Source organism: Armigeres subalbatus, chromosome 2 (assembly GCF_024139115.2).
Source record: "Armigeres subalbatus isolate Guangzhou_Male chromosome 2, GZ_Asu_2, whole genome shotgun sequence".
In the NCBI taxonomy this organism is placed as follows: domain Eukaryota; kingdom Metazoa; phylum Arthropoda; class Insecta; order Diptera; family Culicidae; genus Armigeres; species Armigeres subalbatus.
The window spans coordinates 339,726,886-339,743,877 of record NC_085140.1 but is presented as its reverse complement, the minus strand read 5'-3'; the positions used below and the strand labels follow the sequence as shown (position 1 = coordinate 339,743,877).

The following is a 16,992-nucleotide window of genomic DNA, read 5'->3' as shown; positions in this document are numbered from 1 at the left end:
GTCAAATCGGCTCAGACACTACTATATATTACTCTCCGAGATACAGCAAAAATATGTGACAATAAATATTTCACATAGGTACAAAATTAAACTGAAAAATATCAAATTTTGGAAATAAACTCACATATTTTACATAAAATGCATTGTATCTCAGAAACAAAAGCCCTTTCAAAGATAGTTCCTTTACAAGAGTTGCTTATAATACTGAATTCTTGATTTTTGCTGAAGACACCATCATCCAACCATGCTCATATGAAAAGTTAGTTGAAGCCCCACCCTAGCGGTAGAATTCCGAACTATATTTTTATCACCATATGAAGGCCTACTTATCATGCAACAACTTTGTCGAAGACACCAAATTTCTATGAGACAACCCTAAGGAGTTATTTATTAATGCCATGATTTCATGATATCCGACCACAGTGGGACGGCAGATTTTGATACAGTTCCGCATAAGAATCCGTACAAAACCCCGGCATACACAAATATGGAAGACTCAAATACAAACGCCGCACAAAAATCTTAGATCTCAATACAATACAATTGTTAGATTTTTTTTTGTGTTTTTTTGGTTGTTAAATACTGTAGATAGTAGTAGATTTTTGTTTTGTGATCGTGATCATAAAATGTGTTTGGTTAAGGTTACGCGTGTTTCATCTAGTTAGCGAAAAGTTGGAGTGTCATTATTATATACGTCAATCATTATTATTTGAATCATTAGTGAAGTGAAGTGTAAACCCGTTATTTTGAAACATTCAGTTCAATCAATTTCCAACAGTGAGTAGGGGAACTGTTCCGTTTTCCATCTCACTGAACATATATTCATCTCATCCCGAAACAAAGAAATACGGCACCAATTTCGTCGCTTCTTTTTGCTAATATGCGTGCTCAAATACCTTTTCATTTCTTTGTTTTTCGTGAGACCAATATCGGAGCTATGAGATGAAGTCCAGGAGCAGTAACCCTATATAAAGATTCCATTTTTACATAAAATTTTACAACCTATTTCAATCTCAGCTGACCATGGACGTTACAACGGATTCATCTGGAAACCTGTACTGGTTATGGTTACTTTTGATTCCGGGAGATGGAAATTGCTTATTTGGTTCAATTGTGCATAAATTGTATGGTGTGACTCCCAATGATGATTTTTTTCAAAACCCATACCCTGCAGTTGCGAGCCGCTGCTGTATCGGAAATAGAATCCAATATGGATGTTTATTACGCTCATCTAGCGGCAATAGCGGATGAGTTGATCGATGGATGTATGACTATTCCTGAAAATGTGTTACTATATCTATAGTTGAAAACTTCTTGATATTGGGGCGGAGCTGAATGCATATCTGCCATTGCAAACCACATGAACGTTAAGCAAGCACAGTTTAAATTTATTTCGATTTAAAAGCATAGTAAAATCGATTAAATGTTAAGTTTATTTGCATGCTCCACAAAACCAAAGACTTACACAGAAAAAATGCTGCTCTACTTAAACACCGTTATAAACTTTTTGCAATGCAAATATTGTTATTGGTGTTATTTATTGGACCACATGATATCCAGAAATTATGGCTTTGAAAGTAGAACTTATTACGCTTTTCATCACAACCGTAGCCCGATCAAGTATGCATAACAAAAATATAACAAGGGGGGTTATTTATTTCAGAAAAGCAATGTAACAAAATGTGTTTTAAATTTGGCTGGTTAGTTGTTGAAATAACAAAAATTGCATCAAAACTCCAGAAACTAGCCGTAACATAATTATATCAGAGGTTGTTACCTTCATTTCAGCATCATAATAACCGTTGTTATGATTTATGAGGTATAAAAATCTACTTTCATGGTAATTGCCTACATCGCGTAAAAAATGTGGTACACTACAACGCCGGATTTCCATCCATAATGTAGGCAATTAACTTTGTACTAGCTATATCGAACGTAGATTCAAGTTAAGGTTCCCCCAAATACACGCGACGCGACAGTGGCGACGCGATACTATCGCTTGGCGACAGCGATTCTGTTGACGTTGATATGGAAGGGTAAATTGATCATTGCCTGCAGCGACCAAGCGATAGAATCGTGGCGACAAGTTATCGCCGTCGCTGCGATGAAATCGCTTAGGTCTGGGGGAGCCTTTAAACTGGAGGTGATCACTTCCGCTTTTTTCCAATATCTACAAAAAATTTAGGCAATTATTTTGTGTAAATATACATAACTAATGTTGTTATAATTTTATAATAAAATAAAACTGGCCGAAGACACACTTCTATCGAATTAACTAATTATAACACACTTTGTTTCAAATAACAACCATTGATAGAATTGAGTTATAATTTTGTTATGGATTCCTGATCGGGTTTATTTATATTTATAACAATAATTGCGACAATAAAACTGAACAACTAACTATGGTGATTGCTATTATAAATCCGCTATAAGTATTAAATAAATCCAAAAGCATGGAAATTGTTACTTGTGCTGGCATCTAAGGACATTTATCTGGCCTGATGGATTACTTAGTCTGAACTCCAGAACGATTTGAACAACTTAGGTCGTCCGATTCGGACAGATAAAACGGTTTGACCCCAGGAGGAATTTCTCGGCTCCATAAAGGAATCTACCCAAGCCCCTCGTGGCTAGTCTTGAGTCAAAAGCCGCTTTCGAGCTGAGCACCAAAGATCTTCTTCTGTCTCCCGGTTTCCAGGGCGTGTTTTGTAGAGTACTCTTGGCCGAAGCGACTAGTGGACGGTATTCTATCAGACGTATTTTGATGACGTTGCTGATGCTTTGTGATGCGAGGTGTTGAAGGAGGTAAAGGTTGCTGAAGCTGCTAGAAGAAACATCGCACCAACAACAGACACACCAGATTAAGGTTAGGTCAAGCAACGATCGACAGTCGACTGCTTTATGGCCTAGAGATAATCTGCACTGCTCTCATTCGCGTCCTTTCGCCCGTCTTCAATACATATGTTCGGCTAGCCGCCGGTTCCTTCCAAATCCTGCAGAATCGGTCCTGTTCGAATCAGGGTCCTCGCGGCTATCTACTGCAAAGCTGCCTCGGTCACCGCCGCTACATCAGGAGGGCACACCAGTGGCACGGTTTCACTGGCACGGAGTGAAAAGCTGGCTGATGCCTCCAGCCAAGGTTGATAAATTCATCGCCGCGCCACCCATTTCCAAAGGGGTGATAATACCGAGGAGCTGAGAAAAAGATATGCAATCAAAGATAACACAATTTTCTTTAAATTTCGAATGTGTCCGATTTACCTAATAATATATTTTAAGAACTTTCGCTACTGCTTTCGATTTGACAATATTCAAATTTACTGAATGTAAATCCACTCGATTTTCAAAAATGAAAACCGAAGTTCATTCAATCCACACAATTTTCGCAATTTACCTGCCACAGTGCCCACAGTTTCACGATTTCTCCAAAATATCCAGTTGCTATACAATTTGCTCAAATATGAAATAATAACCAGCTTCAATTTTTCATGTGGTCTAGTAAATGTTTTTCTTTACGGCACGTTCCCAGTCCATGATACCTTGGTTATTCGATTGGCGGTACGAAATAGCGTAATCCAAAGTTTCAACAACATTATACTTGTCGTTGAAAAGTAGATAACGTACGAACATATACATACATGATTTTCTTTATATTTATAGATACATCCTTTGTTTCGCACTTGTAAGTCTTGTTTCCAGTATTAAAAATAAAGACGTTAAGCATAAGATATAAAATTCATATGTTGTTCATTACATCCTGTATAAACATGTGCCGCCATAGCAAGACGTCGAAGAAACACATTTATCTCTTGACATTATCTCATTGAGAAGGGCACGCAGAGGGTGCTCCGCATATAGCGAGGAGTGTCTGTTGTTGTTGTTGCTTCCACACGGTCTCGATTAATCCTCTTGGCATGTGGGATGTAAGCATCACTCTCCATGTTGCGCGGAAAATCTTTGTAAATATTTAAATGAGGGTGACTTCACTAATCAGTTGATTGAGCGTGGCGTAAATATGCAGCACTAACAAACAACTGGCAAAGATGCGTAGTTTGAGATTTCAACGAATGTTTAGACGGAACCTTTAGTTTGTACTATCGACATTGTCGAATGGTCCATAGACTTGGCAGAAACATTTCTCGACAGCAAGTCTGCTGATTGATATATAGTGAGCGAAATGCCAATTTTGAAAATGAATATAAATATTATATTAAACGTAGGAAGGATCATGCTATTTGCGGATACACTTTTTTGCATGACGGTTATTTCGGGAAAATGACGAAATCACTGCATTAGACAACGATGAGGACATATGTACAACATCCAGTGGAGTAGTGCAATGGAAACAACAAAATAACCACAATTCAGCTTCTGTAGTGAGTTGCTAGTATTTGAACCAAACTCTAACTAATTGATTAGAACCATCCCTGGTGCATATACGTATATTGAAGGGTAGGACGTAATGTGTTGACGATGACTCGTCTGTTTCAACTTGTTGATTTATCACATCGTAACATCGAAAACCTTGTTATATAATTCTCATACACAAGCTTTGGCCACTTTCTCCGCTTTGTATACATAATCACGTAAGTTCCTTTTGAAACTTTTCCCATTTTCCGGTCATACCGCATGAGAAAATCACATCATCTCAAAACGGACGACTAATGGAGTTTTACAATCATGTCTACCCTTTCGGTGCGAACGAACTGATGGATGTCATTCAATCGAAGGATTGGCAAAGTAAGAAGTGTCAAGAAAACTTCCCCGACAGTTTCGCAAAGCTTTCTTCCAATCGCAGTTTTCCACAAAAATATTCAGGTAAAGGATCTCTTCTAGCGATACAAGAATAGAATCTGGCAGGTATGAGTGTGGGTGGACCCAAAAATGTCGAAGCAAGGCACTATAACAAGTAGATATTTTATAAACAAACCCTGTATTTAATTATTTCTTTTTAATCCAATATCACCTAAAACAAAAAATGACAATAATTTGGCCTAAAGCATACTTTGTTGAATACATGTTCATTTGAAATACTCGGCGATGCCTATGTTCAAGAGGATAAAGGTCTCCCTAAAACACGCAACGTCAACTGTGGTTCTGTCGCCGTTGATATGATGGAATATTACATGCATCGACCCAGCGATAGAATTGCGGCTATATTACTCCTCAAAGCTAATAAATAGAATTGATGTTAAATCTGCAGTTAAGTTATCCATATCGGGATTAATTTATTGGCTTTTTTCGGTGATAATTATACTACTCAAAGCGAAAGGGAGTAAATGAAAGTAAGGAAGATACAGACTCGATTGACACCGCAAGCGAGCGGCAAGTGTGAAATGAATAGAAACTGAAGATTATCAGAGGGTTAAGAACAGAGAATAAGCATTGCTGAAATCGCTGTCATTCTGCCTAACGTCCACCCATGAATGGGTTGGATAGTGACGTGGTGATCACTGTACGAGAGCGCGCTAAATCTCTTCACGCATAACTCTCGCAAGCCCCTACTTCGCCCAAATTGAATATTATTTGAACTGTAATTCACGCGGTTATCAAAACTATTTTAATTAGATTATACATGTGTTGGTTTTGATCAAGACTTATATAAGACATACAACCTTTAATCCTAAAAACCCAGATAAATCCACCTAGCGGCGATGATGCCTTTCCGTGCATCATAAAATGTATTGAAAAAATTACATTAGAAAGGACAAAAACCCACTTTAGGAGTCTGTATCGCATTTTCTATCATTTTGCATGTTTTCGCTTTAATTAATATTTTTTTCGGTTTTGAAATTTTTTTCTCAAGGAAGACTTAAACTAACGCATTTTAATCTCTTCTATTTGTTCGCATCACTGAAGCTTATGTGAACATATTAGAATTAATTTGAAAACGTATCCTCAAACCGAATAAAAAATCACCTCGACCCAAGAACTTCTAGCCGACCGTGCTGCCAAAAGGCCAGGATCCATTTTTAGTATGAATATGATCATTCATCGTTAAGAGGAAAACTGTTTAATACGTTGACGCTATCATGTTATTTAGAAATTCTCTCGATTTCAAAAAGTGAAAAAATATTGTTTTTAATATCTTCTTAACCAAAAATAAAAATTATTATGAATAATACCATCTGGCAGCACGTTGTCGTCGAGCGTGCATATTTTTGTTTACGTCGCATTTTCTACCGTCCCTAGAGAGAATGAGAGACTAAGATGTTGAGAGATTGAGTGAAAATCGCTTATGCTGGGAATTGAATTGATGTATCCCGGAAAAGCAATCGCTGTGGCTGAAATACTTGCTACACCTCGTTAATTTAAATCAAATAAAAGCTTTTTAAACGATGTTTAGCATGAATAGTTATGTTTTAAATAGAAGTGAACCCCATTGCCGTGTACCACAAAATTCAAGAGTATTTGCTTTCTGTCATAAATATCAATTAAATAATGCAGTCGTACGCATGTTAGGCCGGTAATGAGGTAAGAAACCCTACGAGAAAGGCACTCATCGAATATTCTTTCGACTGTTCAGCCATTCGTATCATCCACAAAAAGACAACTCAATGTTTCTGTGGTCTCAGAAAAATAAAATTGATTAATTAATATTAAGTATGTCACATGGAAAACTGATTGCCCAGGGCTGCGATACAACTTCTAGAAAAACAAAATTTGTATCTCACATCAATCTTTAAATAAACGAAATCTCTCATATTCATTACGGAGGACTAAAACTATACGACCGTAACCAATTTGTTCGAATTGTTTCCTATTTGATTATGCTAAAATAAATGAGAATGTGGAACAATCTTTCGAATTATTGTTTTGACGTTTTCAATACTTGGTGTGTTTTTAGCGTGTTAATCAATAGTACCTTTATTATGCAATTTAGCGTAACAATGCCTTCTAGACATTTTATCAGTAACTTGATGCGCTTCCTTAGAGGTATTCATCTTAATGATTAATCCCCCTATAAGTAAGTCTTCACAATAGTTGTAGCAAAACTTTCAAGTTCGAAATTTGCCTACAACCCCTTAAAAATGTATTTTCATTAAATCTTTTTTATTAACATTTCTAAATTTTTTGCATGTTCTATGAAGTTCCAAATAATACTAAATTACGCCATTTGGTGACTGTTGTGTTTTAAAAACTTGGAAAACAAAAAAGTTATAACAGTTTTATGGAATTTATATTTGATAACTGCAACTTGACATTTGTTGCAGACAACCTCATACGCATTTCAAAGTATAAGTAATTGACTATGATTGAATACCTGAACTGTCAAGTTGTAAACGGATATAAGGTATCCGAATTTAAAAGAACTCGCGTTTTCTAGGACACCCCTGGGAGGGAGATCCAGATACTACACACGAAATAACAATAAAATTAAACGCCATGACGCAAGAAAATTATTGACCAGCAAAATATACCAAAGCGAGCGTCACACGGACTGACCAATTTTTGTTTTGCGTGTCATCGATGTTTTCGTTGATTTTGTTGAAGCCGGTGCGTGACTTTCTCGAGTTTCAGATAACGTTCCGAGTGCGGGAATTTGAAATATGAAGTGTCTCGCGAAACTCTCTCTCCCGGAGTATTGGATTAAGAAGTATCCGGAACGTAGTCGTTTTTCGCTTCCCTATAGATGGAATCACAAATTGCGTTGGATTAAATTCAGTATAAATGAAACACAAATCTCGCTTAACTTTTCAAAAGGACCTAAGTAACATTTTTTCATGAATTAATTTGAATAGCGCAATCAACAGAACAACATGAAAGCTATTCATTGCAGTATTCAAAAAAATTTACTTAGGTCCTTTTGAAAAGTTAAGCGAGAAATCTCTTGTTAGCATCTATCTCGATCAACTCAACAACCAAAACTCATTCAAAGTCATTTATATAAAATTTGATAATTTTGTCGACATTTCTTCACACAAATTTATTCCTAATAATGATATAAATTTCAATGAATCGTTATCTAAATTCTCGTAAAGTATGATATCAATGCAATGATATAGTTTGAAAAAGCATTTTAAAGATGAACACCGGAACATCTTTACCACTTCGCAATAACGACATGAGCATTCATGAAACGTTATCTGATTTCTAATAAAGTATAATATCAACGCAATGATATATTTTGACAAATAATTTCATAAATGATCACCACTACACCTTTATCCCTTTTTGTTCATCAAATCATCGGTATTTTGGCGTTTGTTTATCTCCAGAAGTTTATATTCTTTAGATAAAAATTTATTGAATGAAACGACATTAGCTTTTTGATTATGAAAGGATAGCATTGTCGTCATGAAGAACCATTTCACAAGGACATAGCCGGTAATTGATGTTTTGGGGTAAGGAAAATAATTCCCCTACATATTGACTATATTTGAATAAAAATTATATGGGATAGAATGTTAATGCAATTTAGCTATTACCAATCAAAACTACATGTGGTCTAATGATTAAGATCTCTGAGCAAAGGTTCTACAGTATTCTTTCTTCCTGGTTCGAATCACGATTAAGCAAATAAATAAATAAATTAAAATTCGCATAAAAGAGAACTCTCGATGTTCCTCTGAAGAACCTAAAATTAAAGTTCTTATCAAAAATTCTGACAGATCGCTAAAGTACCTATAACGGTGAAAAATCATATCGTTTTAACCCTTTTAACGGTATCGATATTTTGGAAAGATCCTTTGCATTTTTTTGAGTAATTTAAAATTGTTTATGAAATGCATCGATCGCTATCGATGGTTCATAAGAAAACTTTTAAAATTGGATATGAAGAATTTTGAAGAAACTTAAGAGCCAGTTCGCGAGAAGCGCGACCCCCTTTCCAAGAGAGGTTGCAACGATGTTCTCCGATTTGGATGAAATTTTCAGGGTTTGTTCATATATGTAAGAGAAGGCATTTTGCAAATTTTCAGATTTTTTCATTGAGGGGAAGTGGGTTAAAACGGCCCTTCAAAAATTATTGTTCAAAAATCGCCAAAACCAAAAAAAATCAATAACTTTGGCAATGAGTGACCGATTTTGTTTAAATTTTGCACGCTTTTACTACTCAATTAGTACTTTATACCAAGTGGTTAATAGGGTTATAAAGTTGTTTACTTTAGGAGAAAATTGACTTTTTCGATAAAAAATGGTCGTTTTTTCAAAGGGAATATTTTTCACCAACAGATCTAGGATTAAAAACTAAACCCGTAAGGCAATTAAGGAACTAAAGAGCTTTCATCTCATATATAATTCAGAAGCGCCAACTCAAGAATTTCTAAGAAAATCGTAATTTTCTGCAACACTGTTTATTCAAAAGAAAGTTCACACAAATTTCGATGTTTCGATCTGGTGAAAACTGTCCAAACTTTTTGTCGAAGTTGAAATTAAAAATCAGAATTTTCCATTAGGGGAGTGTAGGTAAAATAGTCCTTTAAAATAAATGTCAAAAATTCATCTTTTTTTATGTGAGTTCTAGCAGAAAATACATAAGTTTAAAAAACTGTTTCTTCTTCCTTTCAATTCATCTATATTTTTGTCTCAATAGATACGTATATCCTTCGCTGATCTACATTAGATAGCAAACTATTTGCAGAACAATGTTCAACAGAAGTAAAATAGGACCAAAATAAGTACCTTAAACATTAGTACGTCTTTCGCAAACTGAAACAAAAATGAACGAATTCGGCGAACGTGCTTGTTGATATTTTTTAAAATAAGCTACAATTAATGTGGGTACCGGTAGTGATGTTGCTTTTACAGCTATACAATTATTCTTAATGACAAATGAGCAATTTTGGTAAATTGGGTAAAAAAGTCTTTCATATGTGAGCTCAAGCAGAATATTCATCAAACTTATTGAAATTGATTTCAGTGCGCCGACTTAAGAATAATCAATCAAATTATGAGTTTCTGCACATTGCACTGTTGCAAGCCAGTTTGTGAGAATCGCAACTCCATTTTATCGATGTTTCAGCATCTGGCTGAAACTTACAAGATTTATTTCTATATGTAGATGAAACTATTTGGCAAAATATTGGGATGGGGAGAGACGGGTAAAATAGATCTCCAAATGTAAATAATGTTACGAAACAAGATAATCGTAACCACACTTCATAGATTTGATTATTCCGACCCAACTGGCAACTAAACTAGTGATTTTGCTAGTTTGCTTCGAAATTCTTCCAAGCTTAGTATTTTTATGGTTTTTTATCTGTCAACAATTAAATCCTTCACAATCTCTCAATCTCAAAAAATAACGTGAACTGGTCAACTAGTCATGTCATTTCTATAATATTCCGGCGGAGGTATTGTAAACTTAGCGCCGTCTTAAACTCCCGTTCAAAAATATTGTTCCACCAAAATATATTCCCACCAGTTCCTCCATGGTGACGTCTTAATTGCAAGAACGATGCATGGTTCAAGAACGACGTAAAGCAAAATCCAATGCTTTAGCTAGTTTCCATCCATTCGGAAGTGAGAACATTTGTTTTGGTACTTCAACACGGTAGTCTATTCCTCGGTGAAAAAAGCAATAGATAGACTTCTCAAAAAGTATTGCAAGCTGTTACTACCCAAGTACTACTTCCTAGCAAACCCCACCTTATGGTTGGTTGGAAATATGTTCATATAAGGTTAGTAAAGATTTCAAGAGAAAAGGGCTGATATTTAAGGCATCCTTTTTACAATCAACTACACAGTCTTGTTGAGGTACTCAAGCACTTTCAGGTGGTGTAAATTAGACCGAGAATAGAACAGTTTTGCTTGGTAATCTTCTAATTAATTGATTAAGCGATCTACAATATATATACTTTATCTATGAGTGTAGAAACGTGTATCCTAAAATTTGAAGTATTTTCATGGGGGGTGTGTTTTCAAATCGTCTGACAATTGATACTCTATCCTATTCAATAGTGTAAAATATAGTGTGTGTGCTCTCCGTGTCGTTGTAGAAAAAAAAGGTTTTTCCCGTATTGTGCAAAATGAATGCAACTTTGTTAAACTTTGGAGTGTTTTTCACACAGTTGTGTAAACATAGAATCGAGGGTATTCCATTACCTATGAGATAAAATTGTCCAACCCTTGAAAATGTATACACCCGATTAGAACTGGTATAGTCCATTCAGTCAACGCTACGAAATTGCTCATTTGCCGTTAAGAATAATTTATTGTTTTTTTTTGCATAGCTGTAAAAGCAACATCAGTACCGGTACCCACAGTAATTGTAGCTGATTCAAAAAAATATCAACAAGCACTTTCTTCGAATCCGTTCATTTTTGTTTCAGTTTGCGAATGACGTGCTAATGTTTAAGGCACTTATTTTGGTCCTATTTTACTTCTGTTGAAAATTGTTCTGCAAATAGTTTGCTATCTAATATAGATCAGCGAAGGATATACGTATCTATTGAGACGAAAAATATAGATGAATTGAAAGGAAGAAGAAACAGTTTTTTTAAACTTATGTATTTTCTGCTAGAACTTACATAAAAAATGATATATTTTTTGACATTTATTTTTAAAGGACTATTTTACCCTACACTCCCTAATGGAAAATTCTGATTTTTAATTTCAACTTAGACAAAAGTTTGGACAGTTTTCACCAGATCGGAAAACATCTTGAGTAGGGTCGAAATTTGTGTGAACTTTCTTTTGAATAAACAGTGTTGCAGAAAATTGCGATTTTCTTAGAAATTCTTGAGTTGGCGCTTCTAAATTATATATGAGATGAAAGCTCTTCAGTTCCTTAATTGGCTTACGAGTTTAGTTTTTAATCCTAGATCTGTTGGTTTTTTACCCCACTTCCTCTCAATGAAAAATTCTGAAAATTTGCAAAATGTCTTCTCTTACATATATGAATAAACCCTGAAAATTTCATCCAAATCGGAGAATATCGATACAAGAGGGGGTCGCGCTTCTCGCGAACTGGCTCTTAAAGAAATGGTTGGCAAAGATTGATTATACATGTTGGCAAATGTGTTTTTGTTTTCCTTTGCATTTTGAAGTAGCTTGTTTCATAACGGGTGGGAAAAGACGGAAGTTGAAAGCCAAATCTCTCTTCCATGCACCATATATGCCAGATTCGAACGATGAACACTTTACGTATTTTTTTCAAAACGTCAAAACTCGACTATTCACGTTAAAAATCACGAAAAAAAATTTACTGTAGCTGCGGATTGGGTTGACTTTGAAGAACGTGAAACAAGCGATGCAGATAATGAATTAATAAGCGATGAGCAAAAGTAAAAGAAGATGAATTCTAGACGTCTCCTTTTCTCTTTACAATGGACACCATTTTCAAACAAGTTTCACAGTTCGATTGTATTAGGCTTTTTTATGTTCACAACCGTCGTTTCAAATATAGATTGATAATGTTCAATATAATTTTCTGCTTTTTATAGTTTTCAAGCAAATTATCAGTATCGATACTCCCCATTTATTAAACATTTTCAGCTAGGTCTGCGGTGACGTTTCATGACAGCTAAAGTTAGGTCTGCACTGACATTCATATTTTTTTAATCTGAATCTCCCTCCCAGGGACACACCACTCAATACATAAGCAATGCATAACTGTCATTTTTATTATTTCAGCTTTGCTGCGTCGCAGCATGAGTGAAATTATAAAAATGACTGTTGTGCGTTACTATGCCCAGGGAGTCGAGAATGTTTCCCACCCAAAATTATCTTAGACCGGACTAAGAATCAAACTCGCCATCTCCGGATTGGCAGTCCTACGCCTTTGTTCGCAAGGCTAACTGGAGACGTAGCGGCCGTATATAGCATCCTTCAATAAAATTCTATTTTTTATTTATTTATCACTTATCAATTTTATCAATTTTAAATCCGATAATGGAGACGTGAGAGCAAAATTAGTGTCGAATGATATTATTGTAATGTCATTTCATGACCTTTTTGTAATTTCGCTCTCGTGTATTGAGAACACAGTTTGTATGTATATACAGGGTGTCTGCAAATTATCCGTACAACAAGACAGGTTTTTATTTTTTTTTTTGGAATAAATTAAAGAACCAGCATGCATTGCATGTTATTATAATAGGACTACATAAACCAAGCTGAATTTGTTCACATTAAAATGTAGCCTGGGTTGTAAGCCTTCGATCGTGTTGAAAAAAAATCACGATGGCCGCACGTTTCTATACAGATACTTTTCACACATTTTTGACGATTGTGACATGATTTCAATTACCTATCTCGATAATATGTTCGGTGTTTTGATGACTGTTGATTTCAAGAGAGACCATACCGAGTGATAAATTCAATCCAAATCGGGTGAGTAGGAAGGCAATTCCTTTTTGTTCAGAAAACCAGAAAAAAAAGCATTCACAAAGATTTTTTTTTATACATGAAATGACGCTCAGTGTTCTCAGAATATACATCTGTTACAGCCTGCTGAGTTGTTATGCCCATATAGCTACCGATTCAGTCCACTATTGTCTGTTTTTGATTTGTAGAAGCAAACTATCAAAGTCTGTACAAATAATTTGCAGACACCCTGTAGAACAATGGTCATATGCAATTTATATGCAATATTATGCATATTTGTCAAAAAATCCCGAATTGTTAATAACTGCTGAAAAAATGTTAGCCAATTAGCAATCCCATGGCACCGAAATGACATTTTGGCTGCTGGGAGGTGCCTTGAGGAATTCTATAACGCTTTGTTTCTAGGGCCAGAACAGTGATGGTTAAACAATATTCTGAATTGTTTCTCAGCCAAGCATCTCAGGTTTCAAGTAAAAAAAAATAATTTTTAAATCCGAACAAATCATTCAGTTTCCAAAAAAAAACGCCCTAGTGCCAATTCCATATAGTTAGCTTTGTATTTTATTTTCATAATTGATAGAAAATAATCTTTTTCTACCAACCGATAGAATCCGAGTTTCTGTTCATTTTTCCGACAGTTGGAAAAAGGCAGCTTGCTAGACATGCCTAAAACAAACATGCTTTTCAGTTTGTTTTGATATTCAATTTTTCGATTCAAACATATTATCAAGTTGGAAAATAAACATGCACTTATGCATTTTAATCAAATACATGAAATTTGTTTCGCTATACAATAAGTTCTATACAGTTTCCAACTGCTTCCCAAGTCAATACCACGCAATTCTACAAAGCTATTCAACTGCAAAGTTAGATCCTTCATGAAATTGCTGATGTGCACCGGAAAACATGCACACGTATACATAATCAGTATAATAAACAAACTCTCGTCTGAGTGGGTACTCAAATGGGTGTGTTCCAGAAAGTACACACCAGCAGCAACGTCTGCAGCCCAGATCACGGATAGGGTTGCAATCCAGCCAAAGGAGTTGTAGGTGTTTTCCAGTTTTGCGTTGCACGTGGGACGACCGTTATTCAGAGTGACATTATGTATACAAATAATCCCCCCGTCCAAACTGTTTTCGCTATACTGCACGTCGCGTCGTGTTGATAGTGAATGACACGATAACGTGCTCCCAAGGGGCACCAACTATGGGTCTGGTCTGGTGCTGGCACTAGGATATTATTCGGTATCCAGAAAACACCACCTCCCCCCGCCAAAGGCAGGGGAAGCAAAACTGACCTTGGTGTGGATGTCACACGTTTTGCGTTTTCTGAATAAAATTGAACTCGGCAGCTATTATTTTGTTTTGTGGTTAATTGTGTGCGCATTTTCTGAGGAAAATTTTCAATATTAATTAAGCTTATTCTCTTCTCCCATGGCTCTGCATTCCAACTGGAACTTGGCCTGCTTTGTATTCTATTAACATTTGTTCAGTTATTAATTGAATGCTTTTCTATGCCCGCCATTGCATGAGTATGCATCTTGTATGACAAGTGCAATGGATACACTATGCCCAGGGCGTTGACAATGTTTCCCACCCGAAAACATCCCTTGACCCAATCGAGAATCGTACTTGCCATCTCCGGGTAAGCAATCCCATGCATTTGCTAACAAGGCTAGCTGGAAACCCAATATTAAGTAAGCTTTGGATATATGTATTATTGTGATCTAGTTGGTGATAGAAATTTCTACAGGACAATATATGTAATTTTATTTCAACAAGAGTTTGTTCGACTACAAAACGTGTTTTCCATAATCCCACAAAATCATCATTTCAGTTCTAGCAAGCAATATTTTATATTTAATTCTATGGGTTAAGGAAAATGTGTTTTGGTTGGTTACACTGATAGGATGCTATCATGCATACCTATTTCTTTATAAAAATTATGCAAGGCAAATGGCCTGCAGGGTATCATGCGTCTCCATAAAAAATGTCAGCTAGTGGGTGTTTTTTGTTCCATCAGAGTAGGGGAGGAGGCCCCAAACATAAACAAAAACAAACCGCGTAAAAAGCGACCCCACTAAATTTTATTTTACAGCCTTTTGATAGAGAACAACAAAGAATCATGAAGTCAATTGATGATTCGACAATGAGTTCAATAAATTTTGAGGCGTTCTGGAATTCAATCGGGAACGAGAATTTGATTTTTTCCCAATAACTGAAAATTACTATAGTTAATATATTATGTCGGCTTGAGTGAAATATCATTGAAAAACATTACAATGCAAGCATTAAGGCTGCTTTTATCAAGATAGGGATTATCAAATAATTTAAAATGTCCCAGACACATCAAACTTTGGATGGTTGGAAAATTTATCAACATTGTTAGTAATGGACAGAATTGTTATTGTTGCGATAATTAAAAGTTTCTACATACGATATTTGTTTCTAACACTTGAGCACGCATATTGTTTGGATCGGATTCAATTTTTAAAGTAATTCCTGACTTACCAAAAAATCATCCCGCTCGCACTCTATCACAGGCTGGTTCAGGTGGTGGTTGTTCTTGCTGCTTTTACTGTTCGGCATCGAACCTTGCTCGGAGGCTACCTCGATGCGGTTCCGTGTCGTGAATGCCAACGGAGGCGGTTGTGTCGTTGGCGTCGATGCTGATCCACCCGTGGTGGCTCCGGGTCCCGAAGCCAGTGCCGGAGTAGTCGTCGTCGAGAGGCTGGGGGTGGTGGCCACACTGCTAAAGCTACCCGTCGTCGACGGGTTAAAGTTCTGGTAGATGGTGTTGCTCCCGAAGGGAGTCGTACTGATTGTGGAGGGCCCATTGCATAGGGTTGGAGCACGATGCGTAGTGTTGTACAGGGGACGCTGCACACGGTTGAAGTGATAGATGCTGTGGGCGGGTGAAATACAAAAAATGCAAATTATAACGTTGTCGGGAAAATGACATCACCGTAAATAACTATCATATCGATAACATATCAAAGACTCACAGAAACAATGAGTAAATACAATGAATTGGTAGAAATACTTGTGTAATGGTAAAATAATTATATTATATTAACATCGAAACAGCGGAATAGTGAAAATTGTCGCTCTCCTTCATCAAGCCTTCGACATTTTGAACTGGGAAGGATTTCTGGAGTTTTTTGACCAACAGCTGGAGCCATTCAGATTAAGAATACATACATAAAAAAATAAAACACAGCCGAATAGGTACAACAGATTCGCATAGGAATAGACAAAGTTATCTCTAGTGATGTTAGACACCAAATGCTGTCTACTAAAAGTTTGATACTACAACAAAACGGTAAAAGTCTGTTCACGGGATCAATGCGCAGTTCTTCATAGGGGTTATCATGGTGAAACAAACTCTTGGTAAGTAGCTAAATAGTTTCAAATATACACTGCTACTGTCGACAATGCCTGGAAAGTTTCTTTCACTGTAGAAAGAACTTCAGAAAACTAAAGAGCGGATCGCAAGGAACGGATGGAAGATTATTCGCCTTCTGTTGGAGACGGACGTATGCGTGAAATCACTGTATTTCTACATGACGAAAGTGGTTATACAATCCATCCCGTAGTGAGTTTCACATTTCAGCACATGCTTCCCTACTATTATTTCCAGAAGCCCAAATCTGATGTAATAAGGTTCGTTTAGAGCTGAAATTAAAGTCGATTGGTCAGCATAAGTGAGCAAATGCAC

At 36.2% G+C, this 16,992-nt stretch overlaps 1 protein-coding gene across 1 annotated transcript in view; it reads right to left on the bottom strand.

The window, feature by feature from the left end:
- Positions 1-16,992, bottom strand: part of LOC134210006 (uncharacterized) — a 46,991-nt gene that overhangs the window by 4,785 nt on the left and 25,214 nt on the right. Inside the window, exon 2 of the mRNA XM_062686032.1 lies at positions 15,786-16,179. Coding sequence (XP_062542016.1) covers positions 15,786-16,179 — 394 coding nt within the window. The remainder of the gene's footprint in view (positions 1-15,785; positions 16,180-16,992) is intronic.